This window comes from Trachypithecus francoisi, unplaced genomic scaffold, assembly GCF_009764315.1.
Source record: "Trachypithecus francoisi isolate TF-2019V2 unplaced genomic scaffold, Tfra_2.0 Lachesis_group1, whole genome shotgun sequence".
In the NCBI taxonomy this organism is placed as follows: domain Eukaryota; kingdom Metazoa; phylum Chordata; class Mammalia; order Primates; family Cercopithecidae; genus Trachypithecus; species Trachypithecus francoisi.
In genome coordinates, this window is record NW_022681454.1 from 38213582 (window position 1) to 38230367 (window position 16786).

The window sequence follows — 16786 nt, forward strand, 5'->3', positions numbered from 1 at the left end:
TTTTTTTTTTTTTTCTTACTTTAAGTTCTGGGATATATGTGCAGAACATGCTGGTTTGTTATATAGGCATACATGTGCCATGGTTTGCTGCACCGATCAACCCGTCATTCAGGTTTTAAGTCCTGCATGTGTTAGGTGTTTGTCCTAATGCTCTCCTTCCCCTTGTCCCCCAACCCCTGATAGGCTCCAGTGTATGATGTTCCCCTCCCTGTGTCCATGTGTTCTCATTGTTCAACTCCCACTTATGAGTGAGAACATGCGGTGTTTGGTTTTCAGCTCCTGTGTCAGTTTACTGAGAACGATGGTGTCCTGTTTCATCCACGTCCCTCCAGAGGACATAAACTCACTCTTTTTTATGGCTGCATAGTATTCCATGGTGTATATGTTCCACATTTTCTTTATCCAGTCTATCATTGATGGGCATTTGAGTTGGTTCCAAGTCTTTGCTATTGTAAAGAGTGCTGCAATAAGCATATATGTGCACGTGTCTTTACAGTAGAATGATTTTTAATCCTTTTGGTATATACCCAGTAATAGGATTGCTGGGTCAAATGGTATTTCTGGTTCTAGATCCTTGAGGAATCACCACACTGTCCTCCACAATGGTTGAACTAATTTATACTCCCACCAACAATGTAAAAGAGTTCCTATTTCTCCACATCCTCACCAGCATCTGCTGTTTCCTGACTTTAATGATTACCATTCTAACTGCTGTGAGCTAGTATCTCATTGTGGTTTTGATTTGCATTTCTCTAATGACCAGTAATGATGAGCTTTTTTTCATATGTTTGTTGGCCTCATAAATGTCTTCTTTTTTTTTTTTTTTTCAGGGGGACAGAAATGTTTATTTTTCATTAATCTTTTGAATACAATCACCATAATTTTACAGGTTTAGTTTAGCTGCGAACTTGGACTAATAACATTTCCAAGAGTTCACAATTTCACGGCTAAGGTTCTGATTAAGGTATCATGGTTACAAATGTAATATAAATGAAGTTTTTTAAAAAGGCTAAAAGCAATCTGGCCTCTTAAAGAAAAATATATAAATGGAAAATGGCCAGGCATTAAACTTAGTAACGTAAGTATAATTAAGTACTAGAGCAGTCAAAGAGATCTCCATCAGAGATCAGTAGGAAGCACCACTATTTTCTTCTATGATGCGTATGTGTTGGTCGTGAGCATGCTAGTATGAATAAGGCAATGTGTCAAGCCCTGGCATACAAATGCAGCTAGAGGTGCTGAAGGAAGGCAGTGGGGCGGCGCAGACACACAGCAGGGAGCTCTTCCCCGTGACACATTAGTCTTCTCCTCCACAGAGCAGCAGAAGAGCTTTCTTATAGTCCCCAGATGTATCTCCCTTAATCATGGAATAAAGAGAGGTGGCAAAATTCTTCCTAAACTCCTTCCTGATGTTAAGCAGATCAGTCTCACTCCTGGATACCATGACTCTGATGAGGGTATGATCATCTGTCCCAGCTCCCTTCATAGCATAATAGAGGGTCTCTGCAAGGTAGGCAGGGATACTTCGAATAGATTTCACGACAGCAAGGAGTAGTTGCTCCAAATTGCCAGAAGTCTCCCGGTCAATGGTTTCCTCAATTTGAAATCCTGATATAGTCATGTACTTGTCAAACACCTTTCTCAAATGGGACACACTTCGTGTTCCAAAGATGGTAATAAACTTTTCTTCATCTGTCCCCCATTTAAGTTCTCCAGCCTGAAATAAAGCCTGAGCATCTTGTTCAACTTGAGCTTCATCAATTCCAGCATCAGGGTCTCTGTTAGCCTGAAGGAGAACCACCAACATCCGCTGGTAGTACCCTGAAGTGTCCCCCACCACGTCATCTTCCAGGCTTGAGCCATACTCTTCTTCATAAACTTCTTTGATGGCTCTTAGTTCTTCAGGTGTCCTTGAAGCAATAATTTCTGTCAGTACTTTTTTATCTGTTCCAGCTCCCTTCAAGGCATGTTTCAGTTCATCAGTGTCATAAAGCCGAGAGGGTTTCATCAGAGCCACAATTAACTTTTCAAATTTTCCAGTTAGTTCTGATTTCAGGTCATCCAGAAGATCCCTGCCAAACAGAGTCTTAAAAGCCGCAGAGATTTCCTGGCGCTGAGCGTTACTTCGGGATGTCAACAGAGTCAGGATGCTCTCCTCATCTGTGCCCAGGCCTTTCATGGCCTTCCGAAGAGTTTCTGCATCAGCCCGCTCATCAAATCCAGGGAAGTCAGTCACAGTGCCTCTGAGAACCTGTGCCATGGCGACGAGTCAGGCCAGGGGAAGGTGAAGCAAGACCAGACTGTGGGACCCAAGTGCCCCGAACCACCGGGAAAGCGGCGGAGCGCCGGGCGACGGTACGCTGGGCAACGCCTGGACGAGGATGCCGAAGGATCGGGCAGCTGCACCGAGACTGATCCAAGCAACGGAAAGGCCAGCGGCCCCACCCCGGCCCTGCCCGGCTTGGCCCGGCCCACCCCCGTCAGGGACTCAAATGTCTTCTTTAGAGAAGTGTCTGTTCATATCCATTGCCCACTTTTTGATAGGGTTTTTTTCTTGTAAATTTGTTTAAGTTCCTTGTAGATTCTGGATATCAGACCTTTGTCAGATGGGTAGATTGCAAAAATTTTCTTCCATCTGTAGGTTGCCTGTTCACTCTGATGATAGTTTCTCTTGTTGTGCAAAAGCTATTTAGCTTGATTAGATCCTATTTGTCAATTTTGGCCTTTGTCGCAGTTGCTTTTTGTGTTTTAGTCATATCTTTGCCCGTGCCTGTGTCCTGATTGGTATTGCCTAGATTTTCTTCTAGGGTTTGTATGGTTTTGGGTTTTACACGTAAGTCTTTAATCCATCTTGAGTTAATTTTTGTATAAGGTGTTAGGAAGGGGTCCAGTTTCTGTTTTCTGCATATGGGAGCCAGTTTTCCCAGCACCATTTATTAAATAGTGAATCCTTTCCTTATTGCTTGTTTTTATCAATTTTGTAGAAGATCAGATGGTTGTAGATATGTAGTGTTACTTCTGAGGCCTCTATTCTGTTCTGTTGGTCTATATATCTGTTTTGGTACCAGTACCATGCTGTTTTGGTTACTACAGCCTTGTAGTATAGTTTGAAGTCAGGTAGCATGATGCCTCCAGCTTTGTTCTGTTTGCTTATTATTGTCTTGGATATTCGGGCTCATTTTTGGTTCCGTGTGAAATTTAAAGTAGTTTCTTCCAATTCTGCAAAGAAAGTCAATGGTAGCTTGATGCGGATAGGCTTGAATCTATAAATTACTTTGGGCAGTATGGCCATTTTCACGATACTGATTCTTCCTATCCACGAGCATGGAATATTTTTTCCATTTGTTTGTGTCGTCTTTTATTTCCTTGAGCAGTGGTTTGTAGTTATTCTTGAAGGGGTCCTTTGTGTTCCTTGTAAGTTGTATTCCTAGGTATTTTATTCTCTTTGTAGCAAGTGTGAATGGGAGCTCACTCATGATTTGGCTCTATGCTTGTCTATTGTTGGTGTATAGGAAGGCTTGTGATTTTGGCACATTGATTTTGTATCCCGAGGCTTTGCTGAAGTTGCTTATCATCTTAAAGAGTTTTGGGGCTGAGACAGTGGGGTTTTCTAAATATACAATCATGTCATCTGCAAATAGAGACAATTTGACTTCTTCCCTTCCTGTTTGAATATACTTTATTTCTTTCTCTTTCTTGATTGCTTTGGCCAGAACTTCGAATCCAATGTTGAATAGGAGTGGTGAAAAAGGCATCCTTATCATATGTCAGTTTTCAAATGGAATGCTTCCAGCTTTTGCTCATTCAGTACAATATTGGCTATGGGTTTGTCATAAATAGCTCTTATTACTCTGAGACATGTTCCATCAATACCTAGTTTATTGAGTTTTTAGCATGAAGGGATGTTGAATTTTATTGAAGGCCTTTTCTGCATCTATTGAGATAATCAGGTGGTTTTTGTCATTGGTTTTGTTTATGTGATGGATTACGTTTATTGGTTTGTGTATGTTGAACCAGCTTTGCATCCCAGGGATGAAGCTGACTTGATTGTGGTGGATAAGCTTTTTGATGTGCTACTGGATTCAGGTTGTCAGTATTTTACTGAGGATTTTTGCATTGATGTTCATCAGGGATACTGGCCTGAAATTTTCTTTTTATGTTGTGTCTCTGCAAGGTTTTGGTAGCAGGAGGATGCTTGCCTCATAAAATGAGTTAGGGAGGATTCCTTCTTTTTCTATTGTTTGGAATAGTTTCAGAAGGAATGGTACAAGCTCCAATTTGTACCTCTGATAGAATTCAGCTGTGAATCCATCTGGCCCTGGGCTTTTTTTGGTTGGTAGGCTATTAATTACTGCCTTGATTTCAGAACTTGTTATTGGTCTATTTGGGGATTCAACTTCTTCCTGGTTTAGTCTTGGGAGGGTGTATGTGTCCAGGAATTTATCTATTTCTTCTAGATTTTCTAGTTTATTTGTGTAGAGGTGTTTATAGTATTCTCTGTTGGTAGTTTGTATTTCTGTGGCATCAGTGGTGATATCCCCTTTGTCATTTTTTTTTTTTTTGAGAGCTTATGGAAAAATTTTTATTGTCAATATACTCTAAGCATATGTCAAACTACCATTATTCCTTTCTCTTTTTTTTTTCTTATTATACTTTAAGTTCTAGGGCACATATGCACAATGTGCACGTTTGTTACATATGTATACATGTGCCATGTTGGTGTGCTGCACCCATTAACTCATCATTTACATTAGGTATATCTTCTAATGCTATCCCTCCCCCCTACCCACTCTCCACAATAGGACCCGCTGTGTGATGCTCCACTTCCTGTGTCCAAGTGATCTCATTGTTCAATTCCCACCTATGAGTGAGAATATGTGGTATTTGGTTTTCTGTTCTTGCAATAGTTTGCTGAGAATGATGGTTTCCAGCTGCACCCAAGTCCCTACAAAGGACAGAAACTCATCCTTTTTTATGGCTGCATAGTATTCCCTGGTGTATATGTGCCACATTTTCTTAACCCAGTTTGTCACTGATGGACATGTGGGTTGATTCCAAGTCTTTGCTATTGTGAATAGTGCTGCAATAAACATATGTGTGCATGTGTCTTTAGAGCAGCATGATTTATAATCTTTTGGGTATATCCCCAGTAATGGGATGGCTGGGTCAAATGGTATTTCCAGTTCTAGATCCTTGAGGAATCTCCACACTGTTTTCCACAATGGTTGAACTAGTTTACAGTCCCACCAACAGTGTAAAAGTGTTCCTATTTCTCCACATCCTCTCCAACACCTGTTGTTTTCTGATTTTTTAAAGATTGCCATTCTAACTGGTGTGAGATGGTATCTCATTGCTGTTTTGATTTGCATTTCTCTGATGGCCAGTGATGATGAGCATTTTTTCATGTGTCTGTTGGCTGTATGAATGTCTTCTTTTGAGAAGTGTCTGTTCATATCCTTTGCCCACTTTTTGATGGGTTTTTTTCTTGTAAATTTGATTGAGTTCTTCATAGGTTCTGGATATTAGCCCTTTGTCAGATGCGTAGACTGCAAAAATTTTCTCCCATTCTGTAGGTTACCTGTTCACTCTGATGGTAGTTTCTTTTGCTGTGCAGAAGCTCTTTAGTTTAATTAGATCCCATTTGTCAATTTTGGCTGTTGTTGCCATTGCTTTTGGTGTTTTAGTCATGAAGTCCTTGCCCATGCCTATGTCCTGAATGGCATTGCCTAGGTTTTGTTCTAGGGTTTTTATGGTTTTAGGTGTAACATTTAAGTCTCTAATCCATCTTGAATTAATTTTCGTATAAGGAGTAAGGAAAGGATCCAGTTTCAGCTTTCTACTTATGGCTAGCCAATTTTCCCAGCACCATTTATTAAATAGGGAATCCTTCCCCCATTTCTTGTTTTTGTCAGGTTTGTCAAATATCAGATGACTATAGATGTGTGGTGTTATTTCTGAGGGCTCTGTTCTGTTCCATTGGTCTATATCTCTGTTTTGGTACCAGTACCATGCTGTTTTGGTTACTGTAGCCTTGTAGTATAGTTTGAAGTTAGGTAGTGTGATGCCTCCAGCTTTGTTCTTTTGGCTTAGGATTGTCTTGGCAATGCGGGGTCTTTTTTAGTTCCATATGAACTTTAAAGCAGTTTTTTCCAATTCTGTGAAGAAAGTCATTGGTAGCTTAATGGGGATGGCATTGAATCTATAAATTACCTTGGGTAATATGGCCATTTTCACAATATTGATTCTTCCTATCCATGAGCATGGTATGTTCTTCCATTTGTTTATGTCCTCTTTTATTTCACTGAGCAGTGGTTTGTAGTTCTCCTTAAAGAGGTCCTTTACATCCCTTGTAAGTTGGATTCCTAGGTATTTTATTCTCTTTAAAGCTATTGTGAATGGGAGTTCATTCATGATGTGGCTCTCTGTTTGTCTGTTACTGGTGTATAAGAATGCTTGTGATTTTTGCACATTGATTTTGTATCCTGAGACTTTGCTGAAGTTGCTTATCAGCTTAAGGAGATTTTGGGCTGAGACAATGGGGTTTTCTAAATATACAACCATGTCATCTGCAAACAGAGACAATTTGACTTCTTCTTTTCCTAACTGAATACCCTTTATTTCTTTCTCTTGCCTGATTGCCCTAGCCAGAACTTCCAACACTATGTTGAATAGGAGTGGTGAGAGAGGACATCCCTGTCTTGTGCCAGTTTTCAAAGGGAATGCTTCCAGTGTTTGCCCATTCAGTATGATATTGGCTGTGGGTTTGTCATAAATAGCTCTTATTATTTTGAGATACGTTCCATCAATACAGAGTTTATTGAGAGTTTTTAGCATGAAGGGCTGTTGAATTTTTTCAAAGGCCTTTTCTGCATCTATTGAGATAATCATGTGATTTTTGTCTTTGGTTCTGTTTATATGCTGGATTACATTTATTGATTTGCATATGTTGAACCAGCTTTGCATCCCAGGGATGAAGCCCACTTGATCATGGTGGATAAGCTTTTTGATGTGCTGCTGGATTCGGTTTGCCGGTATTTTACTGAGGATTTTTGCATTGATGTTCATCAGGGATATTGGTCTAAAATTCTCTTTTTTTGTTGTGTCTCTGTCATGCTTTGGTATCAGGATGATGTTGGCCTCGTAAAATGAGGGAGGATTCCCTCTTTTTCTATTGATTGGAATAGTTTCAGAAGGAATGGTACCAACTCCTCCTTGTACCTCTGGTAGAATTTGGCTGTGAATCCATCTGGTCCTGGACTTTTTTTGGTTGGTAGGCTATTAATTATTGCCTCAATTTCAGAGCCTGCTATTGGTCTATTCAGGGATTCAACTTCTTCCTGGTTTAGTCTTGGGAGAGTGTAAGTGTCCAGGAAATTATCCATCTCTTCTAGGTTTTCTAGTCTATTTGCGTAGAGGTGTTTATAGTATTCTCTGATGGTAGTTTGTATTTCTGTGGGGTCGGTGGTGATATCCCCTTTATCATTTTTTATTGTGTCTATTTGATTCTTCTTCTCTCTTTTCTTCTTTATTAGTCTTGCTCGTGGTCTATCCATTTTGTTGATCTTTTCAAAAAACCAGCTCCTGGATTCATTGATTTTTTGGAAGGTTTTTTGTGTCTCTATCTCCTTCAGTTCTGCTCTGATCTTAGTTATTTCTTGCCTTCTGCTAGCTTTTGAATGTGTTTGTGCTCTTGCTTCTCTAGTTCTTTTAATTGTGATGTTAGGGTGTCAACTTTAGATCTTTCTTGCTTTCTCCTGTGGGCATTTAGTGCTACAAATTTCCCTCTACACACTGCTTTAAATGTGTCCCAGAGATTCTGGTATGTTGTATCTTTGTTCTCATTGGTTTCAAAGAACATCTTTATTTCTGCCTTCATTTCGTTATGTACCCAGTAGTCATTCAGGAGCAGGTTGTTGTTTCCATGTAGTTGAGCGGTTTTGATTGAGTTTCTTAGTCCTGAGTTCTAGTTTGATTGCACTGTGGTCTGAGAGACAGTTTGTTATAATTTCTGTTATTTTACATTTGCTGAGGAGTGCTTTGCTTCCAACTACATAGTCAAGTTTGGAATAAGTGCAATGTGGTGCTGAGAAGAATGTATATTCTGTTGATTTGGGGTGGAGAGTTCTGTAGATGTCTATTAGGTCTGCTTGGTGCAGAGTTGAGTTCAATTCTTGGATATCCTTGTTAACTTTCTGTCTCATTCATCTGTCTAATGTTGACAGTGGGGTGTTAAAGTCTCCCATTATTATTGTATGGGAGTCTAAGTCTCTTTGTAAGTCTCTAAGGACTTACTTTATGAATCTGGGTGCTCCTGTATTGGGTGCATATATATTTAGGATAGTTAGCTCTTCCTGATGAATTGATCCCTTTACCGTTAGGTAATGGCCTTCTTTGTCTCTTTTGATCTTTGATGGTTTAACATCTGTTTTATCAGAGACTAGGATTGCAACCCCTGCTTTTTTTTTGTTTTCCATTTGCTTGGTAGATCTTCCTCCATCCCTTTATTTTGAGCCTATGTGTATCTCTGCATGTGAGATGGGTCTCCTGAATACAGCAAACTGATGGGTCTTGACTCTATCCAATTTATCAGTCTGTCTCTTTTAATTGGACCATTTAGTCCATTTACATTTAAGGTTAATATTATTATGTGTGAACTTGATCCTATCATTATGATATTAGCTGGTTATTTTGCTTGCTAGTTGATGCAGTTTCTTCCTAGCATCGATGGACCTTACATTTTGACATGTTTTTGCAATGGCTGGTACCTGTTGTTCCTTTCCATGTTTAGTGCTTCCTTCAGGATCTCTTGTAGGGCAGGCCTAGTGGTGACAAAATCTCTAAGCATTTGCTTGTCTGTAAGGGATTTTATTTTTCCTTCACTTATGAAACTTAGTTTGGCTGGATATGAAATTCTGGGTCGAAAATTCTTTTCTTTAAGAATGTTGAATATTGGACCCACTCTCTTCTGGCTTGGAGAGTTTCTGTCAAGAGATCTGCTGTTAGTCTGATGGGCTTCCCTTTGTGTGTAACCCGACCTTTCTCTCTGGCTGCCCTTAACATTTTTTCCTTCATTTCAACTTTGGTGAATCACAATTATGTGTCTTGGAGTTGCTCTTCTCGAGGAGTATCTTTGTGGCGTTTTCTGTATTTCCTGAATTTGGATGTTGGCCTGCCTGCCTTACTAGGTTGGGGAAGTTCTCCTGGATGATATCCTGCAGAGTGTTTTCCAACTTGGTTCCATTTTCCTTGTCACTTTTAGGCACACCAATCAGATGTAGATTTGGTGTTTTCATATAATCCCATACTTCTTGGAGGCTTTGTTCATTTCTTTTTATTCTTTTTTCTCCACACTTCTCTTCTTGTCTCATTTCATTCATTTGATCTTCAATCGCTGATACTCTTTTCTCCAGTTGATTGAGTCAGTTACTGAAGCTTGTGCATTTGTCACGTATTTCTCGTGTTATGGTTTTCATCTCTATCAGTTCTTTTAAGGTCTTCTCTGCATTAATCATTCTAGTTATCCATTCATCCATTTTTTTTTCAAGGTTTTTAGTTTCTTTGCGCTGGTTACGTAGTTCCTCCTTTAGCTCTGAGAAGTTTGATCAACTGAAGCCTTCTTTTCTCAACTCATCGAAGTCATTCTCCATCTAGCTTTGTTCCATCATTGGCGATGAGCTGTGTTCCTTTGGAGGGGGAGATGCACTCTGATTTTTTGAATTTCCAGCTTTTCTGCACTGCTTTTTCCCCATCTTTGTGGTTTTATCTGTCTTTGGTCTTTGATGATGGTGATGTACTGATGGGGTTTTGGTGTGGGTGTCCTTTCTGTTTGTTAGTTTTCCTTCTAACAGTCAGGACCCTCAGCTGTAGGTCTGTTAGAGTTTGGTTGAGGTCCACTCCAGACCCTGTTTGCCTGGGTATCAGCAGCGGAGGCTGCAGAAGATAGAATATTGCTGCACAGCGAGTGTGGCTGTCTGATTCTTGCTCTGGAAGCTTCGTCTCAGGGGTGTACCTCACCGTGTGAAGTGTGAGGTGTCAGTCTGCACCTAGTGGAGGATGTCTCCCAGTTAGGCTACTCAGGGGTCAGGGACCCACTTGAGCAGGCAGTCTGTCCGTTCTCAGATCTCAACCTCCGTGCTGGGAGATCCACTGCTCTCTTCAAAGCTATCAGACAGGCACATTTACCTCTGCCGAGGTTTCTGCTGCTTTTTGTTTAGCTATGCCCTGTCCCCAGAGGAGGAGTCTATAGAGGCAGGCCAGCCTGCTTGAGCTGTGGTGGGCTCCACTCAATTCGAGCTTCCTGGTGGCTTTGTTTACCCACTTAAGCCTCAACAATGGTGGGCGCCCCTCCCCCAGCCTTGCTGCCACCTTGCAGTTGATCTCAGACTGCTATGCTAGCAATGAGGGAGGCTCCATGGGCGTGGGACCCTCCAGGCCAGGTGTGGGATATAATCTCCTGGTGTGCTGTTTGCTAAGACCCTTGGTAAAGCGCAGTATTAGGGTGGGAGTTACCCGATTTTCCAGGTGTTGTGTGTCTCAGTTTCCCTTGGCTAGGAAAAGGAATTCCCTTCCCCCTTGCACTTCCCAGGTGAGGCAATGCCTTGCCCTGCTTCAGCTCTCACTGGTTGGGCTGCACCAGCTGACCAGCACTGATTGTCCAGCACTCCCCAGTGAGATGAACCCAGTATCTCAGTTGAAAATGCAGAAATCACCCGTCTTCTGTGTAACTCATGCTGGGAATTGGAGGTTGGAGCTGTTCCTATTCAGCCATCTTGGGTGCACCTCCTTTGTCATTTTTATTGTGTCTATTTGATTCTTTTCTCTTTTCTTATTAGTCTAGCTAGCGATCTACCTATTTTGTTAATCTTTTCAGAAAACCAGCTCCTGGATTCATTGAGTTTTTGAAGGGTTTTTCATGTCTCTATCTCCTTCAGTTCTGCTCTGATCTTAGTTATTTCTTGTCTTCTGCTAGCTTTTGATTGAATTTGTTTACTCTTGCTTCTCTAGTTCTAATTGTGATGTTAGGGTGTTGATTTTAGATCTTTCTAGCTTTCTGATGTGGGTATTTAGTGCTATAAATTTCCCTCTTAACACTGTTTTAGCTGTGTCCCAGAGATTCTGGTACATTGTCTCATTGCTCTCTTTGGTTTCAAAGAACTTTTTTATTTCTGCCTTAATTTTGTTATTTATCCAGTAGTTACTCAGGAGCAGGGTGTTCAATTTCCATGTAGTTGTGCAGTTTTGAGTGAGTTTCTGAATCCTGGGTTCTAATTTGATTGCACTGTGGTCTGAGAGACTGTTATGATTTCTATTCTTTTGCATTTGCTGAGGAGTGTTTTACTTCCAATTATGTGGTTGATTTTAGAATAATTGCTAAGTGGCACAGAGAAGAATGTACATTCTGTTGATTTGGGGTGGAGAATTCTATAGATGTCTATTAGGTCCGCTTGGTCCAGAGCTGAGTTCAAGTCCTGAATATCCTTGAATGTTCTGTCTCATTGATCTGTCTAACATTGACAGTGAGGTGTTAAAGTCTCCCACTATTACTGAGTGGGAGTCTAAGTGTTTTTGTAGGTCTCTAAGAACTTGTTTTATGAATCTGGGTGCTCCTATATTGGGTGCATATGTAGTGAGGATAGTTAGCTCTTCTTGTTGCATGGATCCCTTTACCATTATATCATGCCCTTCTTTGTCTCTTTTGAGCTTTGTTGGTTTAAAGTCTGTGTTATCAGAGACTAGGATTGCAATCCTTGTTTTTTTTTTCCTTTCCATTTGCTTGATAAATATTCCTCCATCCCTTTATTTTGAGGCTACGTGTGTCTTTGCACATGAGATGGGTCTCCTGAAAACAGCACACTGATGGGTCTTGACCCTTTATCCAGTTTGCGAGTTTGTGTTCTTTAATTGGGGCATTTAGCCCATTTGCATTTAGGTTAATATTGTTATGGGTGAATTTGATCCTGTCATCATGATGCTAGCTGGTTATTTTGCACATTAGTTGATGCAGTTTCCTCATAGTGTCATTGGTCTTTATATTTTGGTGTATTTTTGCAGTGGTTGGTAACAGTTGTTCCTTTCCATATTTAGTGCTTCCTTCAGGAGCTCTTGTAAGGCAGATCTGGTGGTGACAAAATCTTTTAACATTTGCTTGTCTGTAAAGAAGTTTATTTCTTCTTTGCTTATGAAGCTTAGTTTGGGTGGATATGAAATTCTGGGTTGAAAATTCTTTTCTTTAAGATTGTTGAATATTGGCCCCTCACTCTCTTTTGGCTTGTAGGGTTTCTGCAGAGAGATCCAGTTAGTCTGATGGGTTTCCCTTTGTAGGTAACCTGACCTTTCTCTCTGGCTGAGCTTAACATTTTTTCCTTCATTTCAACCTTGAAGAATCTGATGATTATGTGTCTTGGGGTTGCTTTTCTTGAGGAGTATCTTAGTGGTGTTCTCTGTATTTCCTGAATTCTAATATTGGCCTGCTTTGCTAGGTTGAAGAAGTTCTCCTGGATGGTAACCTGAAGTGTGTTTTCCAACTTGGTTCCATTCTCCCTGTTACTTTCAGGTACACCAATCAATCATAGGTTTGGTCTTTTTACATAGTCCCATATTTCTTGGAGGGTTTGTTCATTCTTTTTCATTCTTTTTTCTCTAATATTGTCTTCACAGCTTATTTCAGTAAATTGATCTTCAATCTCTGATAACCTTTCTTCTACTTGATCAATTCAGCTATTGATACTTGTGTATGCTTCATGAAGTGATTTTGTTTTTCATACCGTGTTTTTCAGCTCTGTCAGGTCGTTTATGTTCTTTTCTAAACTGGTTATTCTAGTTAGCAGTTCCTGTAACCTTTTATCAGGGTTCTTAGCTTCCTTGCATTGGGTTAGGACCTGCTCCTTTAGTTCAGAGGAGTTTATTATTACCCGCCTTCTGAAACCTACTTCTATCAATTCATCAATCTCATTCTCCATCCAGTTTTGTGCCCTTGCTGGAGAGGAGTTGCGATCATTTGGAGGAGAAGAGGCATTCCAGGTTTTGCAATTTTCAGCATTTTTGTGCTGGTTTTCCCTCATCTTCATGGATTTATCTATCTTTGATTTTTGAGGCTGATGACTTTCGGTTGGGGTTTTTGTCAGGCGGTGGGGGGGGGGTTCCTTTATGTTGATGTTGATGTTGTTGCTTTCTGTTCGTTAGTTTTCCTTTTAACAGTCAGGCCCCTCTTCTGCATGTCTGCTGCAATTTGCTGGAGGTCCACTCCAGATACTGTTCACCTGGGTATCACTGTGGAAGCAAGTAGAACAGCAAAAATTGTACCTGCTCCTTCTTCTGGAAGCTTCATCCCAGAGGGCCACTGGCCTGATGTCAGCCGGAGCTCTCCTACATGAGGTGTCTGTCGACCCCTGTTGGGAGGTTTCCCCAGTCAAGAGGCACAGGGGTCAAGGACCCACTTGAGGAGGCCGTCTGTCCATTAGCAGAGCTAGCGTGTTGTGCTGGGAGAATCTCTCTTGTCAGGATCAGCTGCTCCCTTCTGAGCCAGCAGGCAGGAAGGATGAAATCTTCTGAAGCTAAATCCACAGCTACCCCTTCCCTCAGCTTCTCTGTCCCAAGGAGATGGGGGTTTTGTCTGTAAGTCCCTGATGGGAGCTGTTACCTTCCCTTCAGAGATGCCCCTGCCCAGTGAGGAGGAATCTAGAGAAGCAATCTGGCCACAGTGGCTTTGCTGCACTGTGGTGGGTTCCACCCAGTCCAGACCTTCTGGCCTCCTTAGCACTGTCAAGGGAAAACCACATACTAAAGCCTCAGTAACGGTAGACACTCCTCCTCCCACCAAGTTTGATCATCCCAGGTTGACTTCAGACTGCTGTGCTGGCAGCAGGAATTTCAAGCCAGTGATTTTTAGCCTGCTGGGTTCCATGGGAGTGGGATACGCTGGGTGAGACCACTTGGCTCCCTGGCTTTAGCCCCCTTTCCAGGGGAGTGAATGGTTCTGTCTTGCTGGGGTTCCAGGTGCCACTGTGGTATGAAAAAAAACTCCTGCAGCTAGCTCAATGACTGCCCAAACAGCTGCCCAGTTTTATGCTTGAAACCCCGGTCCCTGGTGGTGTAGGCACACTAGGGAATCTCCTGATCTGCAGATTGCAAAAACCGTGGAAAAAGCATAGTAACCCGCTGGGTAGCACAGTCCCTCACAGTTTCCCTTGGCTGGGGGAGAGAGGTCCTTGGGCTCCTTGCACTTTCCAGGTGAAGTGACGCCCCACCCTGCTTCTGCATGCCTTCCATTGGTTAGACTCACTGCCTAACCAGTCTTAATGAGATGAACTGAGTATCTTAGTTGGAAATGCAGAAATCACCTGTTTTCTGCATTGGTCTTGCTGGGAGCTGCAGACTGGAACTGTTCCTATTTGACCATCTTGGCCCCTCCTCTGATTGAAATGTTTCTATCATTCTTATGTATATGAAAAAAACAGCATGGCTTCATCCTGTTGCCTCAAGTGTGGCCAAACACAGTTGGGATGCTCAGGGTTAAAGGGAGGGAAAAATATTCATGGTGTAAAAAGGGAAAGAGACAGAACAGAGCAAACTGTTATTAAACCAAACTGTTATTTAAAACCCTTTCTTTTTCAGAAAGTGAAAAGGAAAATGGGCCAGTATGTTTGTATAAATAGTAGCTGTGTTATACTCCATCTGGGAAAAAGATTATCAATGTTATAATTACATGTTTTGGTTGAAAAGAATGTAACTGCCCTTTTTATTGCAAATGCATCCACTTTTTCTCAGATGACTAAGATGTGGTCAAACCTTCACCTCAACTCCTGGCTCTAATGGGATCATTTGGGCAAAAACTTCCTATTCATAGCCCTCAATTACTCCACTGCAACTAAAAGTTTATAGAATTTCAGAGTTGGAACAAGTAAGAGTCATCTACCTAAGAAAATGTGGATGGGGACACAACAGTAGATCTAAAATGGGGCCAAGTACATAGGATCTGAGCCCTAACTTTTTTCAAACAAAGAACTGCCTCATTTTTCTTCTCTATGTATTTGTTTTACACCTAAGATTGTATTCATTTGTAGATAGGGTTTTATGGGTTAAAAAAGACAAAAGCAAATAAATAAGTTTGAAAGTCACTGATTTGGCCCAGCACCTCATCCAATGCTACTGTATCCCTGCCAAACATTCGTTTAGTCAATGCTGCAGGATCCCTGGGAAGGAGACCTCCCTATCTTATGAAACAGATTATTCTACTGAATCTTTAGAGAGCAGAAACTGTCAGAAAGCCCTTTCTTCTATTGAGGCCAGGGTCATCTTATACACTCTTATACATGGTGGTACAAAACTATTATCACCTATTCTTAGAGAAAGTAGAGGAGGATAAAAAAGAAGGAGGTACAAGAAAAAGAGAATAAGAAAGAAGGATGGGGAAATTATAAGAAATAGGACAATTTCATGATGTTTACAAAATTTAGTCATTCCACCTTCAAAATTTTTGCCATATTAAGCTATATTCATATTTTCTTAATAGCTTCATTGAGGTATAATTGATATTCAGTAAACTGCACATGTTTAAAGTATGCAGGTTGATAAGTTTTGACATGCATATACACTCATTACCACAATCAAAATGCTGAACATATTAACCAATCAAAACATTTCTTTGTACCCCTCTGTAGTCTCTCCCACACACTTCTCTCTGACTTTCATCTACAGACAATAACGGATCTTCTTTCTATCATTACAGATCAGTTTGCAGTTTACAGAATTTTATATTAATGGACACATTCAGTATACACTCTCCTTTCATTTTTTTGTACTCTTCTGGTTTCATTAGCTCAGTATAATTATTTTGAAATCCATCCATGTTGTTGTGTGTATCAGTAATGTATTTCCTTTGTGACTGAGAAGTTTACCATTGTATGGCTATATCACAATTTGTTTATCCATTTGCTTTGATGGACATTTGAGTTGTTTTCAACATTTGGCTGTTATACCTAAAGCTTATATGAATGTCTGTACCAGTCTTTATATGACCACATGCTTTCATTTCCCCCTTTATCTAGCAGTGAAAGGCCTGAATCATTGGGTAGTTGTATATTTAACTTTTTAGGAAACTGTAAAACTGTTTTTCAAATTGACTTACCATAGTTTGTTCCCACAAACAATGTATGAGACTTCCAGTTGCTCCATACACTTGTCAACACTTGCTATGATCAGTCTTTTTAATTTTAGCCATTCTAATAGGTGTTTAGTGGTATCTCATTATGGTTTCAATTTCATTTCTCTCATAACTAATGGTGTTGAGCATATTTTCATAAGTTTATTACTAACCACATATCTTTTTTGGTAAAATGTCTCTTCAAATCTTTTGTCCAGTATTAAGTTGTTGGTTTTCTTATTGTTGAGTTTTTTATTTATTGTGAAGACAAGTCATTTAGCAGATAAGAGATTTTCAAGTATTTTACCCAGTTTGTGACTTTAAAAAAATTCTCCTAAGAGCATCTTTCTAAGAGCAGAAGTTCTTAATTTTGATAAAGCTCAATTTATTTTTTATCTTTTATGAGTTGTGTTTTTTGTGTTGTGTCTAAAAAGTCTTTGTCTAACCCAGAACTACAAAGGAGAATCAGTTCAATGCATGTTTTCTTCTAGAAATTTTACAGTTGTATGTTTTACATTTAGGTCTTTGATCCATTTTGAATGAACTTTTGTATCTAGGATGAGCTCTAGATCAAAGGGTTTGTATGTTTGTGCTCACAGATAGTAGGGTTTCCAGCACCATTTGTTGCAAAAAAAAAAAAAAAAA

The 16786-nt window shown here is 40.4% G+C and overlaps 1 protein-coding gene across 1 annotated transcript; it reads right to left on the bottom strand.

The window, feature by feature from the left end:
- Positions 1-808: 808 nt before the first annotated feature.
- Positions 809-2486, bottom strand: LOC117085268 (annexin A5-like). Its single transcript, XM_033213965.1, has one exon. It carries the CDS (start codon positions 2258-2260, stop codon positions 1298-1300), a length of 963 nt encoding a protein of 320 aa, XP_033069856.1. The 5' UTR covers positions 2261-2486; the 3' UTR covers positions 809-1297.
- Positions 2487-16786: the final 14300 nt, after the last annotated feature.

Coding starts and splice junctions, on each gene's coding strand:
- LOC117085268 (XM_033213965.1), bottom strand. CDS start 2,260: ATGGCACAGGTTCTCAGAGGCACTGTGACTGACTTCCCTGGATTTGAT.